General features: G+C 47.1%; 1 protein-coding gene across 1 annotated transcript; it reads left to right on the plus strand.

Annotated features, from left to right (window-relative positions):
• Positions 1 to 61: 61 nt before the first annotated feature.
• CD80 (CD80 molecule) lies at positions 62 to 17,860 on the plus strand. The gene is made up of 5 exons (XM_031058115.1): positions 62 to 143; positions 10,979 to 11,302; positions 12,681 to 12,962; positions 14,961 to 15,086; positions 17,754 to 17,860. Exons 1-5 carry the CDS (start codon positions 62 to 64, stop codon positions 17,858 to 17,860), a joined length of 921 nt encoding a protein of 306 aa, XP_030913975.1.
• The last annotated feature ends 4,280 nt before the right edge of the window (positions 17,861 to 22,140 follow it).

Genomic DNA, 22,140 nt, shown 5'->3' on the forward strand with positions numbered 1-22,140 from the left:
CCTCAGGCTCCCTTCCTCTAACCTTATTCCTCTCTCCTCCCAGCCCAGGAGCTGCAGGAAGATGATGTGCCTGCCCACCTCCCCACCAGCATTGAGGACGTGCCTGGGGCTCGGGCTCTTTGTGCTGCTCTGCCTTGGGATAGGTAAGCAGGAGCCAGGATGGGAGTGTGGGAAGGGGCTGGGAGCCAGCAGCAGCACCCATGGGATGGTCAACAGGGGATGGTGGCCCTCAGGACACTCCTGGTGCCTTCTGCCAGGGCTGAGCCCAGGGTTTGGGGCAGCTGGCAGTTCACTGAGGAGCCTTCAGCTCTCAGCTTCCCAGGCCATTGCACCAGGCTGCTGGCTCCCAGACGGGCATGGTGATCTCCCATCCCAGCCAGGGTGAGAGAGATGAGGGTATTTTTGGTCAGCTGATGTCTGTGGGGAGCACATGGCACAGCCCTTGGGCTTCGGTTTCAGTGGCGGCGTGGTTTCCGCAGCTTTTTGGGGGAGTTCAAAGTGGGTGCATGGTGGAAAAGATTGGCAAAGGTGGCAGCTCAGCTCTGCACCTCCTGGGCGGCTCAGCACAGAGCAGAGTTCTTTCTCCAATGGCACAAATCCCCACTGAAGTCCTGCCTGGGCTGTCCCTTGTCCTTTTCTGAGGATTTGCCATAAAGCTCACAGAGATCACTCCTCGCCTCAAAAGGCTTCGGATGAGTCTTCTCAGATGTGTGAAATGTTAACCTGGAAACCACACAAAATTCACTTCTGAGCTGGAGTTCGTTGTGGATGCAAAATAAGTTGTGCTTAGTGGCATTTTAGTGTTTCATTCCAGCTAAGGATACTCCAGAGCAAACCTGGGCTGAACTGGGGCTTTCGTTAAAATCAAGCGATGCAAAATGAGGAGCTTTTCATGCTCCTACTGTGAAACTGGGAGGTATTTGATGCCAGGCTTCATTTTGAGTTTCAGCCTCAGAATTTTAAGATAAAACTTGGAGAATTTAGCTGGGAGTGAATTGCAGAGCTCACTTGTAAAGAAAGCAATGACCTCAAATGTTGCTCTGAGACCTCTGCTCTTCTGTAGTGCCCTCACTCCTTCCCCTGCTTCTGTGCTTGCAAAGCATCTGTCAAGCACAAATATATTTTGCTTGTATTTGCATCAGGCAGACAATCTATCATGAGCAGAACTGTTTCTCTCACAGTACTTTAAGAGCTTGTGGTATGTTAATTATGTAATTACAATAATATGGTAATTTGCCAGTCATGTAATTTCTCTGAAAATTATTCTGGTTCCTTGGTTTGAGGATGTAGAGTTGGATGTATAGTTTGATGCAAGGATGTATAGTTTGATGCATGCTAATATCCACTACTGGAAATAGGAGTTTGATAAGAAAACTAACTGTTCTTCTAGTTTTGCTTTTGGGGCACAGTTTTTAGATGCTTCTCAAGCAACAAGTCAGTGGAAGTCCTGGTGCCTCAGGAGCAGGTGCTTGGCAGACTGATAATGTGGCCGATGCACTTATTTACCCCTCTGTATGCACTCACACACACTCTGAACCCTTTCTCTCCCAGTACCCACTAAGACTGGGTTTTAAAAGCTGTGCTGGGTGATGCCTTCTCCAGGCTGCCCACAGGGACCACAAGGACCGAGTTCTGACCTTGATGTGGCAAAACAGTGGAGCCCTGGGTGTCTGCCACCAGCCTGGCAGTGACTTTCCACACAATTCTGAGTGAGTCACCACATTTACAGGACATTTTACGGGACATTACACATTTTACAGGACTGACCCCACATGGGATTGCTCATGACCACATCAAGGCACAGTCAGGGCTGGCTCCCAGAGCCCGTGTCCTTGGTTTGGCCCAGGTGTGCTGATGCTGGCACACCTCTCTGATTTAGCACTGCAAAAGGTCAGGTGGCATTCTAGGATGGAAACAGGTGCTCTCTGTAAAGCCAGTGTGAGTGAAATAGTAACAGAGAGGATGCCAGGCTGAATTTTCATGTCATAGCAGTGGAAGGCATTAATGGGGGGCTTAATTAAAAGGGATTTGAAGGCTGTCTTTCATTGGAAAGGTTGAAGGTTGATTTAAAGTTGTCTTTCATAGGAATTTCATGTACGTGCAAGCGATGTAGATCCATTTATTTTCCTTTGAATTGAATTTTGCTACTCTGATATTCACCTGAGGTGCCCCACTGAAATGCCAGTGTAATTTAGAGCTGCTTCTGGGATGTCATCTGGTGCTGGAGACACTGATGTCCACGAACAACACCCCTTTGCCTCAGCACAAAGTGGCAAAACAGCCTTGGTTACAGCACAAACACTTTTATTTATGATCTGAATGCACTGCTGGTATCCCCACGGGCTTGGTTTTGTCCTGCCATTGCACCTTCACACCTACCTACACGTTGTAGGGTTTCTCAGTCCCAGTTTGTTATCCTAGAAAAATATATCTTGAAGTCACTCAGTGTGACCTTTCCCTGCCCTGTGTGCAAACAAACCACAGGCACTGACTGCAGGGACCCAGCAAGCCCAGCTTTATGTCCATGGAGTATTTTTAAACTTCCCTGGAGTCTTTTCTTCCAGCTGGGGACCACTTAGCTCTTGGTTTCTTCCCAGGGGTGAAATTTTTTGAGAAGTTTTGAAGAAAATTCCCTACAGCTTTTCTAAATTACTGGAGAGTTGGGAAAGGAGGGGGAATATCCACTTCTGTCAGCCAGCAGAGGCCCACGAGTAACTCATTCTGGGAATCCCCTTCCCTGCTGTTACTCCCAGCAAAGAGCTGGGAATGGAGCTGGGTTTCAGAAAGACACGATGAGGGCTGAGAAAGATTCCCTGTTTTGTGGCCACCCCCAAATATTGAAGTGTCTAGCCATGAGCTTTAGGTGCTTGGTGTCTGATTTCCGTGCCAGCTCTGGTATGGGCTGTGCTGGGGCAAATTTCACAGTGGAGATGGCAGAAATTTTTCTTTACCTACCGCATTTGCCCACTTGATCAGCGGATGCAAATTGAGTTTCTGACTTATTCCTCTTCATGCCTTCAGCTGTTGTTTTAATTTCTTTTTTCGGATGAGTTTCTGTCTCCTGTTCCAGACATGTGGGAAAAAAAAGTCTTGCGAAACCAAGGGCAGCGGATCTAAGGAGCTCCTTTTTCTGTCTGTCAGTCTGTCCAGAGTGAAACCTGCTGCAAGAGCTTGTCTGGAGAAACAGAAACCCAGCTGAAGCCTGCTGCTCTTTGCTTCTAAAGACTGTTTTACTTCTTCTGTTGAGTGCTTCTTAGAGGAAAGAATTCCTTAGGAAAAAAAACACAGAAAATTCAACTTAGACAAGCTACATTTTTACACACGAAATAGAGTTAAAAGCCTAAATGCCCAGTTTGTAAGGCTATGGGTCAAATGTTCCTTTCACCCACATCATTTCCTTTTTCCAGTTAGATCGGAATGAACCCAGATAGCTGCAGTGACCTCGTGTTGCTCTGACTGCAGCAGCTTTTTTGCATTTCTTGGATCACTGAGACATTTGTATCCTTGTTGCCGTGTGCCTGTTGGACATTCCTGCATTTAAACATGCAAAGTTTGGAGTGGGCACTTTTCTTAATTGTGGTAGATTAGCAGCAGAAGATGCCACCCTTAGGCACTCTCACCTTTCCTGCTCATCACTGCCTTGATTCTGAGTTCCAAGTGTGGTTTAATGGGGGTAATTAATCTGATATAAATGACTGCTGCTATCCCTCTGCCTCTCTTGTGGTGAGTTAGCTTTTTTCAGAGCCAGTTTGCTTTTACACCCATGCTGTGCGCCCTGAAAGGGGACGGATGCAAGCAGGAGTCACAGCTGAGGGGTACAAACAGGTCATTGCCACCAAGAGATGCAATCCTGCTCCTCTCTGGCTGTGTGATCCTCCTCTTCTTTGCATATGTCTGATCCCTGGACTATCTACTTCACCTTCCAGCGTAGCAGAAAGTTTCCTTTTTTTCTTTTTTTTTTAAGACTGGTATATTGAGCCAGACTCTGGAGAGCCCTGCAAAGGGGAACATGTGGGATTGGAAGGGAAAGGCGAGCCAGATCCCCTCTGCTTGCATGGGGAAGGCATGAGATCATTATGAGTTTGTTGTCTGGCTGCATCTCAAGGTCATGCCAGGCAGGGGGAGAATTTCCACATTCAGAGAAATTCTCATGGAATTAGAGAGTTTGTGTTGGAAAGGATCTTAAAGCTTAATTTGTTTTAACCTCCCTGCCACGGACACTTCCACTAGAGCAGGTGGCTCAGAGTCCTACCCAAACTGGCCCTGGACACTTTCAGGGCTGGGGCATCCACAACTTCCCTGGGCAACCTGAGCCAGCACCTCATCTCCCTCACAATAAATCCTTTCTTCCTAATATCTGATCTAAACCTTCCCTCCTTCAGCTTGAGGCCATTCTCCCTTGTCCTGTTGCTACATGTCCTTGTGAAAAGTCCCTCTCCAGCCTTCTTTAAGGCTCCTTTTAAGCACTGGAAAGCTGCTCTAAGGTCTCCCTGGAACCTTCTCTTCTCCAGGCTGAAGGTTTCTCCTTCCTTTTAAGCATGTGTTCCCCAGTGTAAATGCTGTGCACGTGTGGATGTGGTGTCTTCCACAGGGTGCCAAGCCAGGTGTGCTGGATGCAGTGAAGTCTGTTCACATGGCAGAAGGAGGTCAGTTTTGTTGTGAAACAGATTAACTTTATGTTTAATTGTAGCTGTTCTGTCCCCTTTGGAGGGGCACCACCATTGGGAGTCTCAGGAGTTCATTTGAGAATATGTAAATCTTTCCCAACTCGGAAATGCCGCAGGCTTTGCTTCTGCTTTTTCACTGTTATGCTTTTAAAATATCATTGGTCCCAGGGGACTCCCTGACTGAAAAGAAAGTGCTGACTGATGGCTAATGGTGGCATTTCTACCTACCCTGAGCTGAAAGGACATCCACCTTTTGGCCAGCCCCAGTTCCTATCTATCCCACAAAAAGTTGTTAGAAAAGACGACTGAAGGAGTTCTGTCTGCACACCGCTGTTCGTGCCTTAGCAGGCACCCTCTGGTGTCCTTCTGAGTGCCCTGCAGACAGGGATTTGGTCCCTGTGGAGGTGTCCTTCTGAGTGCCCTGCAGACAGGGATTTGGTCCCTGTGGAGGTGCTTCAGAGAGAGCAGAGCTCGCTGTCAGACACCGGTTCCTAAAAGGAGAGAGTCCTTCCCTGCCCTGCCCTGCTCTCAGTGCTCCAGCAGCACAGCCCAAGGCTCTCCTTCCTCTCCCTCTGCAGCTTCTGGAGCTCCCAGACCCCTCTGGGCTGCTCTGCTCTGGTTTCCTGAGGGTCCCAGTGGTTAATGACCTCTCTCCATGCTGAGCTCTTTTCTAGGGCTGTGTCATCTCTGTGGCTGCCGGGGCTGTCTGCGGAGCATCCGTGAGTCAGTGCCTGAGCACAGAACAGTTTTTCTGACAAGTTAAAACACTGCTGGCAGGCCTGCAGTGTTTTTTGTTAGCTGCACTGGTTAGTGTTGCTATGGCTGTGGGCAAGCACTTTAGCAGGAAAAAAAAAAAAAAAAAAAAAATTAAAATTTGTAATTTTTTGCCTTTGAAGTGGGCTTATGTGAGAGGTATCATACTTGATTTTCCTAGTTACTGGCTACTTTCACCTTCTATCAGTTTCAAGAGAGGGCTGGCTGCTTGGGGAGCGTGTGAGACAGAGATTTAGCAAGCACTGAAGAAAACTACAGCCTTAAGCAGTGGGGAGGACCTCAATTTCAGAAACTGCTGTGAGGACAGTAGCATGCATGGCAGTGGTACTGCAGGAATTAGGAAAATGATCAGAGAACATCTTCAGCTGGGAGATAAATATAGAGGAAGTACAAAGTGATCCTGTCAGCAAGAGACAGAGACTGCAGGGGAAAAAATTAACAAATTTATTTTTGTCTGTCTTTGTGGCAAATCTCCCCTACCAGTCTTACACAAATCTAGCTTCTGCTCCCAAGCTGGGAAATCAAAAGAGTGCTGAGCAAGATGTAGGAATTTGATCTCTAAAGGAACTACAATATGCAAATTTTCTGAGGACATCCAGATTAAGGGGCGCCCCCTGCCCTTTTTTATTCTAGCAGGGTCACACGGGCTGGGAATAGAGAAGGGGAGAAGGTTCAGAAAATCTCTTATTTTGCTCGTTTCTCCAAGTCAAAGACGTCCTTCTGTCCCCACGGTCGTGTGTCCCTGCTGGTTTGCAGGGGACACAGCGAGCTCTCCATCCTCTCCTCCCACTCTGCAGCAGGGGGAAAGGCCTAAGACATGATCTAGTCCCCATCTCTGAGTAATTCAGGTTCTATATCCAGCTCCTTGCTTGGATCTGACCTCCTGGCTGGTGCCAAGCTGAGAACATTGCCGGTGATTTGTGCAGGGTCGCGGTTTTACTCATGTAACAAACACAGCACACTGGACATACCCGGGCAGCCGGCTTGGCCCAGGCTGACTCAGAAAACAGGAGATTTGTATCTCCACAAGTACTGAAACCTGAGCTGGAGCAGGAGGTGTCAGCGGGAGCCCCTCTGCCCAAGTGTTTCAGATTCCCTCTTGTCTTCTGAGATGCTAATTGCAGATCACCCTCTGGTTTTCAGAGCCACTTCATGGCTTCAAGGATTTCTTCACTAAAGGTGAAGATGTGCAAACACACACAAAATAAAGCAGTGTTACAATGGTATGAAGGCTGCTGATGGAATGGGACACCAAAACACCCTGGGAGTGTTATAATAATTGCCAAATCATCAGTATAGAGCTGGGCAAACCAGGGTTACTCTTTTGTTTAGAAGGAATGTGGCAGCATAAAGATGGGAAGTGCATAAAACCATGGATGGGGTGCCCCGAGGTTACAGCACAGAAGAAAGCAGTGATGAACTTCTAGAAAAACCTGTTCAGAGCATTTCCCTACCTCAGAGCTGCCATGCCATCATCATGCACTAGGATGAGCACTAGACACTGAGCCAGTGTCTCCACATAGAGGCTATCTGGGCATCCAGCAGGGTCTTTCTGCCATCAGGGTGCTCACAGGAGTCACTGATTTAAACACAAAGCATTTCATGTGTAGCACAGGACATTTGCTGGCTTTTGGCTCCATGGAAAGCCTGGGGAGGATCTCATTCCTCATTGGTAAAATCACCTGGGATAAAGACAAGATCAAGGGGGAGTGTCTAGTCTTTTAAGGATTCAGCTTTTCAAAATATCTCGATTTTTTGACTCACTCTCTGTTTTGCTTGGAAATCCCTGTAAAATATTGCATTGCCCTCAAAGGATAAATCATGCAAGTTTGGGGTGAATGTGCTATTCACAGAAAATGAGGGGTCTGAGCTGCAGAATTACCTGCAGAGTGGCAATCCCAGGTGCATGGTCCTAGGCAAAATCAGTGATGCCATTAATTTATCAGGAGAGATACCAGCAGCTGTTGCAGAAATAAATAGGGAACCAGAAGGAAAAAAAGCAAAGCAAGGCTCAGAAGGGCAGAGAAATTGGGAATGCAGGGGGAAAAGATTGGCTTTGGAGCTTCTGTTCCCCAGGACTTATCTGGAGGTTTCCAACAGTTTGAGGCTGCTTCTCCAGGGCATTGCTAGGTCTTTAGCTGCCTTTTGCTGTCAAATCTCTGTGCCAGAGGAAATCTGCTCTTGTGTGCTGTCTGGCTGCATGTGCAATCAGGATAACAAAGCTCTCTGTGGCTGGGGAATTTCTGAGTCAAGGCTTGGGCAAAGAGTGCAGGAAATAGGGATACAGGCTCAACGGCTCTCCTGACTCTGGAGCAGACAAGAAGGAACAATTCTTCTCTATATTTCTTTCTGTTCCAGTTAGCCCTGCTGCATGGGGCATCTGCAGCCCAGGCATACTTTGAATGAAGCAAGCTTTTCTGCCCAGGGAAGAGAAAGTCAGTCAGTCAGCATTGCCACAGGCTTCCAATGATGGAGTGATATGTGTGCACAGCAAGAGAGTGGGTGGGCTTCAAGGGGTGGGAAGAGGAGGGATCTTTTTCTAGAAAAGTAATTAAAAATGATTTCCATGGTGAATGCCTTCCCCACGGCCTGGCTGCGGAGAGCATTCAGCGCAGAAACGGCACAAAACTGGATTTTCATTTTTGCTTTGCAGTTCACCTCTAAAGTGAAAGGGGACTTTTGTAGGGCTGAATGACTCTTCATGGACTTTGGTTCCTTCAGGCTTGCAGCACTCAGGTTGCAGTTTCAAGGGTGCAGAGCCTTTTAAGGGTACTCATGACATCAGCAGGAGTTTCCAGCCCCTGCACATGTACTCCCGAGAAAGTTTTTGTTCTCCTTTTGGTTGCAAAGGAGACTCTGAGGGGCAAGGTAGGGAGAACCTCATGCAACTCATGATGTGATGTCACCCTGACATTTACTGTACACCTACTCTTCCCCTATTGCTGCAAAAGGAAATAGAAAATGATCCTTATCAGTCCCAAAGTTTGACTGGATGTTTGACTGGCTGCTCTTACGAGTCTCTCCAATAATAGTAAGAGCTGCACTGTGAGAACAAGTGAAGATGTGGTCAAAGATAAAAACACACGTACACACAAACACACACAGAGGTGTAGGAGAAGCAACTTCAACAATCACAGCCTGAGGTGGGCTGCTTTTAAGGTGAACAGAATGAAATTCTTTCTCACACAGCATGGAATCAAACTGCACAAGTCATTGCCAGAGGATGTTGTGAGTGCCAAAAATATATGTGCATTCCTGAAAGGGCATTGCTGAAAGGGCATTGCTGAAAGGGCAAGAACTCTTTGCTGCAGGGTAGGTCTAGTAGCAGCAATTTAAATGCTGATGTCAAGAAATCCTGAATTTCAGCCTGCAAAGGTTGCCAAGACAAGGCAGTTTTTCCCCTGTGTGGAAGAATTAGTTTTTCTCTCATTTTGTTACCAGTTGATGGCTGACAGAGGTCAGTCTGCTGAGCAGCTCCTGGCCTGCCCCAGCTTGGTTGCTCAGGATCAGCAATGCATTAGAAGGGGAAGTACAGGAAGTGGGGGGAAATAATGAAACTTTCCCTTTGGAAGACCAGTGGAGTGGCTGAGTGGAAGGAAACCAGTTAAACAAGAAGTTGCTAATTTAATTACATATTCTATTTTAACTAATATTAAAACACTCCATAGTGTTGCCAGGACCTCCACAGTATTTTTGGTGTGTTTCCTACAGATTTAATGTCAAGTAAGCAAGTGGGACAGGGGTGGGTGTGTGGCAGGGGAGAGGAGAGAAATTTATTTCACAGAATCACAGAATCATTTAGGTTGGAAAAGACCTTTAGGATCTTTGAGCCCAACCTTTAACTCAGCCCTGCCAAGTCCATCAACAAACCATGTCCCTGAGTGCCACATGCACAGGTCTGTTAAATGTTCTGGCTTTGTGTCTGGCTTTACTCCAGCTGTGCTGGGGCACTGGCTGTACATCCGCTTGTCTCCCTCCAGCGCTGGCAGCTGCAGGATTGTGAGAAGTCACCAAAGGGGTCTTGCTGTGACAGTGGCCCCAAGGTCTGTGAGTCACCCCAGGGTCTGTGAGTCACTGCTAAGCAAATGAGGGCTGGCAGGGAACCAGCTGGTGGCTGCCTCGGACCCCAGCTGAATGTTAATGCCGCAGCATCCCCGTCCAGCCTGAGTGCTGCATCGCGGGGCTGCAGTCGGGCTGGGACTGTCAGGGGTGAGCCAGCATCAGCCAGACTGTGCTGGAGCAGTGTTCTGAGGCTCAGCTTCGTGCATTGCTCAGCTCACACTTCAGGCTCAGCACGTGGGCTGTCCCCTACATCCATGGGTGATGCTGCGCTGTCCCCGTCAGTGACACGCAGCCTGGCAGGACTTTCCAGCTTCCTCTCCCAGGTGTGTTTACTGAGGTGTGTTCTGCTGGGAAAGAAGAGGGAATCTGAATCTTTTCTGTCCAGAAGACAGCTATTTCCTTGTTTTTCTGCTCTCAGTCAGTGGAGTGTAACAGATTGATATGCCACTTCCACCACTGGAGATGAGTGCTAGGCAAGCAGGACAGAGAGCAGCCTGATCTCTGGACTAACAAAGCTGGGGGCACACCATCCCCAGGCTTGCACTAACTCAGGTGCAGTGCAGGGCTGTGTGTCCATGCTGGGTCACCTTCCAGCAGCAGCAGGAACTCCTTGCTGGGCTGCTCCCTCGGATGTGGAAAGAGGAAGGAGTGGGAAAGCAAGGCGGATCATGAGAGCGGGGTGCTTAGTTGGGGAATTACTACTCACATACTCAAAGTTGTACCTAATTTCACCCTGCAAGGGTCTCAACTTATTGCTGTCAGCACATGGCTGTACTCCAGGTATGGCACCAGCACAGTCACTGGCCAGGAGCTGGGGAACATCTGTGCTGGTTCCACGTCATCCCATGAGCTTTCACAAAGATAAATTTGTTCTAGCTAGACCAGGCAAAATTGTTAATTTGCTAATGCTGGAAGGTTGATCATAGTGTGGCTGCAACCTTTGTGTATCATTGTAGGATTGATTCTATTTTCTGGGATCTTGACAGTTTTGGGTTTTTTTCCTTTACAAAAATATAACTACCAAAAATCCCCTGGTCCCCCTGAACAAATAGTTCACTGCGGCCCTGTTAGGCATGCAGAGAACCCAGTGGAGAGTGACACAGATTTTCCAAACACCAGGCTCTGAAAAGGGAGAGCAGAGGAGATAGCAGTTTGTGCATGTGTGTTCCTATCCCTGTTTTTAAAGGGGCCAGCAAAATTTGTGTTCAGGCAAGCACCTGTCCTGCCTTTGCCTTCAGCAATCCTTGTGTGCCTGCTGGGTCATGATCCTGAGTGGGAGTGGAGCGTGATGTACAAGGCAATGCCCAAGGATGGCTCCCCTCAGTGCAGAGCTGAAGCTGTAAAACAGCTCAGTGGCTGATTGATGAGGGATGTGAGCAGTCAGAACCAAAAGGGGTGAGCTTTAGGCAACAGGTCCTGGCACAAGGCTGCACCACTCACTGACTCACTGGCTTTTGTTTGCCCCTCCCCTGCAGGCCAAGCACTGGAGAAGAAAGTGGTCAAAAGCAAAGTGGGGGAAAAGGTCAGCCTGCCTTGTTGTCATGAAATCCCCAGCTCAGAAAGCCTCCGCAAGTACCGGGTGTACTGGCAGAAGAACATCACAGACGTGGTGCTGGCCTACTCAGAGGGGAACATGCTCCCCCAGCACGAGCGGTACCAGAACCGGACAGAGATGGACCCCCGGAACCTCACGCTGTGGATCTCCCCCGTGGAGATCCTGGACAATGGCTCCTACCAGTGCGTGGTTCAGCGCAACTCGGTGCTCGTGTGCAGCGAGTCTGTCATCCTCTTTGTCACAGGTACGTGAATTGCCTCCTGACACCTGACACCTCCTGGCACTCCAGTGCCAGCTTCTGGGGCTGAGGGATGCTCTTCCAAGCTTATTCACACTGTAGCAGATAGACTTTCATCAGGAAGCCTGAAAGACTGTTAACTTGTTAAGTAATGAAAGCTTGTTAACTGCTTCCATTCCAGCAGCCTCCCTCCTTACCTTTCTAAAGCTACCCCAGGTACAGAATTTTTTTCCCACCACCAACCCAACCTCCTCTCCTTGTCTTGCTCTTGTGAAAGGATTCCTCCTGGGGCCCTCCCCAGCTATCACTGGTGATGGGTGCCTGAGGCAGCCCCTGCTGTCTTTGGGTCAAAACCCTTAATGCCTGGCAAGCATTCAAGCTGAAAGGGAAATAGGGTGGCCATGGCAGCATCCCAACCCTGCATCCAAACCCCTGTGGAGCTAGCTGCACTGCAGCTCCACACCCTAAGGCTGAATTAATCACGGAGCTTTGAGGCTTTTTACATTAAAGAAACCGAGTTCCTTTGTTCAAAATGAATCTGAACCTTCTCTTAGATTGGTAGCCCACAAAAAGTTCCACTGACATTTTCCATTTCCACCGGCAGCTGATCTCAACCAGAGATACTAGTGACATATATAAATATATACATGCATTTGAATACCTTTAACAGCAGAGAGTTACATGAATCTTCCAGATAAGTCAGGAGATTTGGCAACAAAAAAAAAGACAAGCTCCTGAGGTTTGGCCATTTCCTGCTGGTCTGAGGGCATATGTGCACAGAGACAAATTTAATGATCTTTCTGGGAACTGGCATGAAAAAAGGGAAGTGTACTGCCAGTGCCCTTTTTTAACCATGAGGGTTGAGGAGTTAACTGCATAAAACACATAAAACTACGGATCTCTTTTCCTGTCCACAAATACTCCAGTTGCTTTCAGGCCAGAAATCCCCTTGCTGTCTTTACAGGCCAGCTGAAATAATCATAGTAGACTTCTGCTCCCTTTGGTGAAGTGGGATCAAATTATTGTGGGGATCAGGAAAGGGAAATGCTGGAATCAGGCTGGGACATCTGAAGGGATTTTCCAGGCTGGATGGCAGTGGGCCTGGAAGGAAAACTGTCTCTCCTTGCTTGCCACTGCTCAGCCACACAGTGTTGAGCATCTTTCTTTCACTAGTGACTGGTTGCTTGGCATCCTAGACCATAGGCAGAAAAAACTTCCCGTGGTGAATGCCATTCAGGTGGGGGAGTCTTTGTTTTGGCCGTGGGTTTTGTGGGCTGCAAACCTTGCTGTGGCCTGACAGAATGGTAACCAAAGCATTTGGTTTTGGGGGCTGCAAACCTCTCTGTGGCCTGACAGAATGGTAACCAAACCTCTCTTGCTGCAGCTGACTTCAGCAAGCCCAACATTACGGCAGAAGTGTCCGCTGACTCTTGCAAGTTGACTGAGATGGTGATAACCTGTTCTTCTCACGGAGGTTTCCCCAAGCCCAGAATCTCTGGAGCCCTCAACAACATGTCCATGGAGTGGAATGCCAGCTGGGTGTCTGAGTCCAGCTTCAGCCCCTACAATGTCACTGGAAAAATGGTGCTCAACGTGACCAAAGACGTCACCATCACTTGCTCCGTCGAATACAGCGGCTTTGCCACATCCACCAGTTTGCTTCTGAGTATGTTTTATTCATGTTTTTTGTAACTAAACTATTTTGTTGAATCTGCTGAGTTGCCTCTCTGAGAATGCACCAGATTTTGTGCAACTGTTCATGCAAGGATCACCCAATGATCCCACCTATGAACCAAACATCAAAATATTTTAGAGGCTGGAAGATAGCCGGGGTGGGAAGGGAGAGTTACAACAGTGACTGACAAGCAGAGGCAGCTCTGTCTTCCTGCTGCTCTGCTACAGCTGGGCTGAGAGCTGAACTGGATCCTGTTGTGATCTGGTAATGTCACATTTGGTGGCTCCCACAGGCTGGGGCTGCCACCACCCCGTGCCCCTCCATACCAGCATGATTTTGCTGCCAGCTGTGTGACACAGACCTGGTATTTGAACTGAGGGACCAAAGAAACGTGTGCTTTAATAGCCACAGGCTGCACTTTAAAAGAATTTCCTCATTTAACAAGCATGTTTGTCCCTGCTTCAGTGAAAGAAACTGTCAGCTGGGGTCTGGACAAAATTCTGCTTTCAAATGTAACATAGGGTTAACACATACGGAAAGAATTCCATCACTGAGCCGTGGCTTAGAAGTGATGGCATAATAGATAAGTCTGTGCTTTGAAAAGCTTGAGGCACAAGTGGAAACAGCATGAGGGAAGGCAGCACACTACATTCCAGATGTTTTGCAGTAGAAGGGGATTTGCAAGAAAATTTGTAAAGCCAAAAGGATTTTTTTTTCATGTTGTTACCAAAAAAAGTATTCTGAAATATCTCTGGGCCTGATGTTTTTACTGTGGAGATAAGGGCACCTTCAAGGGAAGATAGAGGAGCAGCATTTTTCCTAGGGAATTGTACCTTATTCATCAAGGTAACTTATTCATCTATCTTACTTAAAATCAAAGGGGCTTGTGGGGAGACGTGCCATTCAGCTTCAGAAGAAATGCCAGGAACTAGTGCTTTATGAATATTGGCTGTTGCTGGATGTAGAGCATAATGTCCCTAATGAAGGGAGAATGAGGTTATGAAGAGCTCACTACATAGAAAAAGAGAGCAACAACAAAAAAGAAAAGCAGTAATCAGAGGAGGGTGCAGTGACACAGCCACAGCAGTCACAAACACCCCACCTTTTGACTTTTAGGATGTGGAACCACTCCCATTTTGGTGTAAATGGTCCTCCAAACAAACCTCTCCTGAACACTGAGTTACAGACAGAACAGAGCCTCTGGTAAATGTAGAAGGCAACCCCTGCAGAGTTGGAGGTTTGCATCCCTCCCGAGGGGAGCACTGAACAGCAGATCAGGCTAATTTATGTCTTAGGAGGGGAATGATGCTTACCTGTGCCAGATGCAGGTGGTGGAAGAACTGAAGGTCTGTGTGCACAGGTCTGCAGACCTATGGCCTGGCAGCAAGTGCTGTCCTATACAAGAATGGCCCATCTGCTCTAAAATCCCAGTGGCAGAATGGGATTTTCCACCATCTCCAATGGTGAAAAGCCAAAGGCTCCAGACACACTGAAACTGAACCCCACCACAACACTGTTCCTGCCATGCAGCAAAAAGTCTATTCTAGACTGTTAAATGCATTCTGCTTCACCTGTGAATCCAAAAGGAAAACAATTGGGCATAAATCTGCTGAAAACAGTAAGGAAAACTGCAGAGTACCTTTGAGAGCAGAAATTTTCTAGATGTGAACTCAGACTTTTCCACCAAGCCTAGCTCATTTCCCTGAAACAGCTCATGTGTCTTTAAATATTTCTTGTCTCAGTCCTATTGTGGACAAAGACCCAGCTTTTTACGTTCTGTGAATGTGTTAAAAATTTCAGCAAATGTGGGTGAATGGAAGAAATTTAGGTGCCAGCTTTGTTTGCTTGTTTATTGAGTAAATCCATTTTCAGGCTGAATAGCTGAGTTAGAATTTGGCCAGAACCCCTGAAATTCACATACCTGCTCTTACATGAAAATGCCAATATCCTTTAAGGCTGTTTATTTATGTTTTATTTCTCCTGTCTCAGCAAAAACAAACAACTGCGTTGTTCCTCCTGTGTCTCCACCTTATAATGTCATTACTGCTTCAATTATCATCGTTATCACCTTCATTCTGGCTGTCACCCTGGCAGCAAGATACCTCCCAAGGCATGGTAAGTGCAGCTTCCTTTTTCAGGAAGGTGTCTCTTGGTGCTGATGAAGTTTCTATGTAGGATACACATTTATAGAAACTTTACTGTCACACCAGGTATTTCTGTACCTTCTTCTCATTTTCCTTTTTTTTTTCCTTTTAGCATCCACTGTCACAAAATCTAAGCCTAGCTCATGATTTTCCTACATTTTGTGTGCAGGAAACACTTGAGTTCAGGTTTGAGAGTAGAGAGGTGACAGGGAGTTTTGACAGCAGATCAAAATATTTCCAAAATCAGGGATAATGAAGAGGCTTACAAAGATTCATTTTTATGTATTAAGATGCTTTAGGATGCTTTAGGATGCCAAGAATCTTGGTGATGATGATAGATACAGCTGAGCACTAGGAGTTTCAAAACTGGATCTCTCTCCACACCCTACATCATCTCTCAGAAAGTCACTGAGCCGAAGTAGCAAAAATACCCAGTGTTAGGGCCACAGGAAAGACTTCAGCAGAGCAATGTCCCACTTTTATGAGAACACCAACCAGGAGAGTTCGATTTGTGTTCTTTGTACAGCCAAAAATTAGCACAAGTAAAGTGTCCAGTCCCATCTTGTGAAGTCTTCAGCAACTCCAGCCAAGTCTCCAAGAGTTTTTCAATGGCAAAGGGGACCTCAGATATCTCAGGGTTAGTGGACAGCTGAGTAATTTACTTTTTTATCTTCAGAAAAATCCTATCTGTTAGCTGTTGCTCCTAATCATGCCTGAGCTGACCTTGCCAGAAAGTCCCTGAAGATGTGGGCAGGCATTTAATAGATTTATGAAGGCAGGTAGGATTGAAAGTCAACAGCAGTAGGTGCCTTATCCACACCCTGTGAGCAGCTTTGCAGAGCAGCCCTGGAAAAGGACAGCAGGCCTTGAGGATAAATAACACCCAGCTGAGTTCTGTCAGGTCACTGACAGAAGGAAGCCACATCTGGGAACAAGAGTCCCACACTGAGGGCTCTGTGCTCAGGCCACTTACACCACCTGGCCGTGGTATTCCCCCTAGGGAAAGGTCATTTTCTGGGCAGCAAGGACTCAGCACACTCACAGACATCTCTAAGTTTGCCCTGTTTGTGTCTTCTGGTACCTCTACTTCAACTTCAGACAAATTCACTCCCAAGGCACATGTGTGGAGGTCTCATTACTATTTTTCTTTTCCCTTCCTCATCAACCACATCCCTTCAAAAACCCAATGTGACCATTGAGTCAAGCTGGGCTAATTTCCTTTTAGTGTTTTATCACAAAGAAAAGAAGTTTCTGGAAGGCTGTGACTCGGGGTCACACCTGTGCAGCTCCTCATTTTCCACCCCTGTGCCCTTATGACACCAGTGCCAGTTCTTCTCCCCTGCTGTTCCCTGGGGCTGTGACAACAGGAAAGCAACAAGCAGGCTGAAACCAAGAAAATCACAGTTGATCACAGCCTGTGCTGTTAGCTGCATGTATAATGAACTTGTAATTATAGGAGAAAATGAACTGGAATCAGAAGATTTGGCTCTCAACAAATATAGGCTGGAAATTAAAAGGTTCCTTACCATTAAATTAGTAAGATCCTGGAGCACACTGAAATAGCCTTTTAAACAGGAACTGAGTTGCTTTTAAAGCAGATGTAAAAAGCATACCCATGTGGTAGAATGCAATCACCTGCAAACAGCATGGCACATGGCCAAATTAACTGGAATTTCCCTTTTAGTCCCACTTCCATAATATGCACAGGGAGTAATTTGCTGAGTCAGGTGGTGCTATTTGGTTCAGCCAATTTCCAGACCAGGCATGGAAGAAACTGTAAAAGAAACTGCAAGAAGTGTAAGAAACTGAAGCCAGAGCTTCCATCCAGCTTCCCAGCTTGTGTAGTTGTCCCATTTCAGTGCTGCTGTGCATGGGCACCTGTCAGAGAAAGGCAGGATCTGCCCTAAGATGCTTCCTGTGGGTGCTGCTGCAGGGCACTTCTCAAGAGCTCTCGTGGGAGCTCAGAATAGGTCTGAGAGTACCTCTGTTGTTTTGGGCTATGGAAAGCTGAGTCAGGAGTTGCTAAGAGTGGTTTCTGAGCTCGAAAAGCCATGCTTCAAAGAGCTGAAGTGTGGGAGGGAGGAATAGAAAGGCAGAGCAAAACAAAACTAAAAAGTTCTCAGATACGTGATTGTTGTGGTAGCCAGAACGATCAGGTGCTTTGTTGAGGTTCACAACCGCCTACTCTGAGGAGCTTGCAGCCTATTTTGCAGTAATTTAAAAATGAAAACACAAAGCACCAAGACTAGAGGTCACCTAAAGAATAGTTTAGGATTCACGTTGCATAATTTGTGCCAGCACAATTGCACAAGACTCAACTTGAACTACTAAAATTCAGTCATAGATGGTGAGATATTAAGGGGATCTGCTTAATCTGAGATCCTCTTAAAGCACTGAAAATCTTCGTTGGTTTTAACGCGGGCATTCTTTCACTCGATAGGTAAACTGCAATTAGTGACATGCAACTTCCATCATTATTTCCCTTCTGACCTTATCTCAGCATGTAGCAACCTGGTTTTGTGCCCTGTGCTAACAACAGCAGTTTTATCCCTATGACAATATATAGATAATATTTATTTGTAACAGAGCTCTTTATCAGCACCATATCCATATACTAACAAAGGATCTTCTTTTTCAGTTTGTTCTCACTGTTGCAAGCGCCAGGATTCGGTGGAAGAGGGTGTGAAAGAACACACAAAGGCACCCAAGAGGTCTAAAGTGACAGCTGAAACATCATCTGTATGACCAGATAGCATTTGCAGGTAGTTTTCTTCACTCTTCTCTTGGCAAAACAGTTTCTCAAATACCATTACATGCTCGTGCAATATTAGCTTAAACCAGCAGGGGCCATCCAGCTGTCAAATGTGCAGTGACATCCCCTGCCATTGCCCCTGTGCTCATTTTATGGGTCTCCCAACTGAACACTGGGCAGTCTTTTTGGGGTCATATTGGGCTCATTTGTGAGTTATTCATCCCTACCTCAGGTGCCACGGGTGGCTTCACCCCCCAGAGGTTCTCGCTGATTCCCTGTGAGCCTGATCTGATGCCTCAACATGGGAACATCACTGATGATAGAAATTGAGCATTGACCAAATGGTGGTAAGGGAGGGGGGAACAAAAGAACAACTCCAGCTTTCCCAGTATGATCAGACACTCCTGTCCACTTCTGAGCTATGTCCATTCCCATCAGCAGCTGGAAGAACAGAGAAGGAAAAGTTTCCTCCCTCAAACTTGCCCAGAAAACACTCAAATTTTAAAATTAGTTACTTTTGATAATGGGGTGTAACAAAAGAAGGGCTGGGGAAGTCTGGCTTGCCAAGGTTTTATAATTACAAAGGATTATATTTGCTTTGGCTTAAAAGCTCAGCAGTTTTCAGGGCTGTGTCCTCCAAAAAGACACTTCAGTGAAGATTAGCAGCTAACTGTTCTTATGCACATCATTGTCCAGGTGACTGCATGTCCTGCTCTCACCATGGCAAGTGGAATTGCCAGGGTCATGCCCTAGAGCAACAGTTGAGGGGTCCTGGAAGTCACGACTTTGTCAAACTGTTCACTGCAGAATCTTAAAAGTTTAATAGTTTAGAGATGGAAAGGAGGGGAAACTCTCATTCAGGCCATTTGTCTCATTTCCAAACCTGACCACCCACTCATGTTTTCCTCTGGGGAAGGCCCGGTCTGGAACAGATACTACAGCCTTGGTTAGTATGAATTTTGGGGAGTTTTGTGATGGGAGTGGCAGGAGTTCACCTACAGAATAAACCCATTCTCTTTTGCTATAAAAGTTTGCCAGGATTTTCCTGTAGGTGGCTGGTGCCTCCAGCTGTCTGTGGAGTGGGATGGAAGCTGTGCTTCCTTGGTGGCTGACTGCCATGTCCTGCCGCTGCTTTAAGAGGGAAGCACGCTCACTAGTCATCCTCACTCTGTTCCCAAGGTCTTTGCAGGGAGCGTGGGCCAGAACAGCTCCGCGTTTAGGGACCAGGAGCCCTCTTGTGGTGGGCTCTCGCAGGTGATACCTGTTTGTCGGCTCTGCCGCGTTACTGGGCTACATTTAAGGTGTGAAAACTAAAAAAAAAATCAGTGACATCTTTTCCTCAGGTCCCTCAGGTTCTTCACGCTGTGCATCCCGCACTGCAGACTCCACTGCTGGTTGTACAGCGACGCTTGCTGCACGGGCTCTCTGCAAGGGGGTGGCAGCAGGAGAACACTGCTCACCACGGCTGGAACACGACCTCCTGTGGACGATGCAAACCCTGCCCACACCACCGAAGCCCTGCGGTGGCCTCGTTCCAGGGAGGTCGCTGGCATTCCAGCTGAGAGGCGCCTCCGTGTTCCTGCAGCGGGCAGAAGGATGTCACCAGTGCCACACCAGGACTTCAGCAACCTCTGGCTGCTCTGTGACAACCCTCTGTGATAATCAGGGACCTGCAGAGCCCTAGCAGGGAGCCCATGCCCACCTACCCCTTCAGTAACACGGAGCTGCCCTTTGGGACATCCCAAATCCTGACATGCAGTCTTGTCAGTTTGTGCCTCCACACTGCGAGTGGGAGCAGCCAAAACTTCTACATTCAGCCTCACACAAGTATCTGTTCTTCCTGCTGGAGGATTTTGGATTTGGACTCGACCATTACAGACACACATCCCTTCTCCCCTAAAGAGGAAATAGTGGACACGTTTTTCATGAAAAAAAGACACCTTGGAAGTGAGTCTATGTGCCTCATGCTTATTTGCAGCGCTATGAGACCTTTTAGGGAATGATACACACTGACAGCACTCCTAGGAGCTAATGAATACTGCTTACCCACTGCAGTGGCACAAGTTCTCATAACCTTTGTCTCCTGAAAGGACAGCCCTGCCAACCCAAGCACCAAGGTACAGCTCCTGCATTCAGCTGCTGTGTGAGGGCACACCACCTGTGCACACACATGGCCGAGCTTCCATGTGCATTCCTTCCTTCCCAGCCACACCTGCAAAGCCCCACTGGAACCTGTGTGACAGCCAGAAGTGATCTCCTGTGTATCTGCTGTCATCAAATGTAACTCTGGGCCTTGCTTCACAAACGTAGGTCTGCTTCTGTGTGTACATCTGCCACGGGATACTTGTTATGGAAAGCTCTGCAGATTTTGGGGAGTTTCTCACAGCAATGTAAGGATATTTACTTTGCACTGAACATTGCTGCTTTCTGCCAGTGTTGTCTCTACCCAGCCAGGACTAGAAGGAATTTCCCTACAGGATGCTAACATTGAACAGGACTCATCTGATCCAGGTGACATGCTTGCCTACTGTGTAGGAAAAAATGGCTTCTCATTTTGAGGGAAAAGGAGGAAAATTTCCCAACCCCCAATAAGCTTCCTAAGCAACTCTGCCCTGAGTTTGACTGGAATGTTTTTCCCTTTTGCTCTGCAATCTGTACCCACTCCCTCACTGTTCTAGCCACGTTATCAGGGCAAACCAAAGTCTGAAAGCACAGTGCCATCCTCTTTGTGGGATATGTTGTTACTTGAGCTGCTTATCTTCCTAGGACACAGCAAAGACATAGTCCATCCATTTCTCTTTTTTTCTACTTGGTACATATTGAGAAACTGCTGGAGAAAATAGGAGGATTAAAAATGGTTTATAGGATACTGAGCTCTCAGATTAAGTAAAAAATAAGACAATGCTCCCTTCCCACTCCTGCAGAGTCACACTGTGCCATCACCTTTTTACTGCTTTCCCATTGTGTCAAGTGTAATGGGAACTTCAGAACATTCTTACAGAGGAGTTTTAGACAAAGAAACTGAGGTAAGCTGGGGGTTAAGGAAACAGTTGCACTTGTGTGTTCTGGATGCAAACGGAACACAAGTGACAGAAATCGGGGTGTTTTCAAAAGGCAGCCTGACCCTATTGCAGGACTTGGTGCATGAGTGATGTGTCTCACACTTTTCAGGTTTCCTGTTCTTTCAGCCTATACTTGCTCCAGCACACACCACCAGCTCCTTGCAGGCTGACCACCTTCTCTGGGCATGCAGTTCCAACTTCGCTGATTTCCAACAGTGTTCTTCCCTACAACCACACTGCAGCTGCACCTTGCCAGCCACGCCACAGCTCTGCCAGTTGTACCAGCATGTTTTCCCTCTCACTATCCCATGCTCTCTTCTGCCCTTGACCAGGGATTGTGCAGCCTCCCAGAGAGGGATTTGTTCTTTGCTCTGTGCCAAACATTTCCACATCACCACAGACTCCAGTAACACTTCCAGTAACTCCTTCCAAAGGAATCCAAAAATGTCACTGACAAGTATGTCTAGCATCAGGTTATTTGGCTCATTTTTCATTAAGCACTAATACTCTGGATCACATTTTCTATTGCCTTATGCTGTACTCAGTGAGTTGCACACAAATGGTTTCTGTGAGACTTTCTCAGCTTCATATCTGTGTCATTGTAGCAAGTGAGCTGCTCTGTTTACCCTGGATCTTTTGTATATAATGTTTCCTGGGGTTCCTCCTTTAATTGTATTAAAAAATAAATTGTAAACTCAGTTTCCTTTCCTTAGTAATAAAAGATGTCTGTCTGTGCACTGTGTAGAAACTGTTATTCATGTTAGCCACCACTTCACAGGATCCAGGTAGGTGATGCAGGTGTTGACAAAGCTGTACCAGGTACAGCTGGCATCAAGCCACAGCTCTGTCCAATGTGCTGACAGCAATGACAAAATGACACTCAGGTAACCCAACTTGTGACTTCCACACCCCTCACATCTCGGTTTGCCAGGGGTTAGCTGAGCAGTGTAGCCACAGATTATCCTTCTCCCTCCAAACAGGAGGCTCCCTGCAAAAACAAAACCCAGTGTAAGCTGTTCTCACTGCACCCCTGCTCCTTGGGTTACCCACTCTGAAAGTGGAGGGTCATTAATTTCAGTGCTGTGCTTCTGCTGGGGGTGGAGGGAGTGGGGATGTGAAGAATCCTTTACAGGTATGTAAGAAACAAACTCTGAACCGATTCTTCACTCCCCATTCAGGAGTCTAAGAAATAAGGAAGTGCAGGGAGCTAA

Source organism: Geospiza fortis, unplaced genomic scaffold (assembly GCF_000277835.1).
Source record: "Geospiza fortis unplaced genomic scaffold, GeoFor_1.0 scaffold72, whole genome shotgun sequence".
In the NCBI taxonomy this organism is placed as follows: domain Eukaryota; kingdom Metazoa; phylum Chordata; class Aves; order Passeriformes; family Thraupidae; genus Geospiza; species Geospiza fortis.

Bases quoted from the DNA above. Each gene is read 5' to 3' on its own strand.
- CD80 (XM_031058115.1), top strand. From the start codon at position 62: ATGATGTGCCTGCCCACCTCCCCACCAGCATTGAGGACGTGCCTGGGG. The intron at 144-10,978 runs GTAAGCAGGAGC...CCTCCCCTGCAG, and splicing joins GCTGCTCTGCCTTGGGATAG to GCCAAGCACTGGAGAAGAAA. The intron at 12,963-14,960 runs GTATGTTTTATT...CTCCTGTCTCAG, and splicing joins ATCCACCAGTTTGCTTCTGA to CAAAAACAAACAACTGCGTT.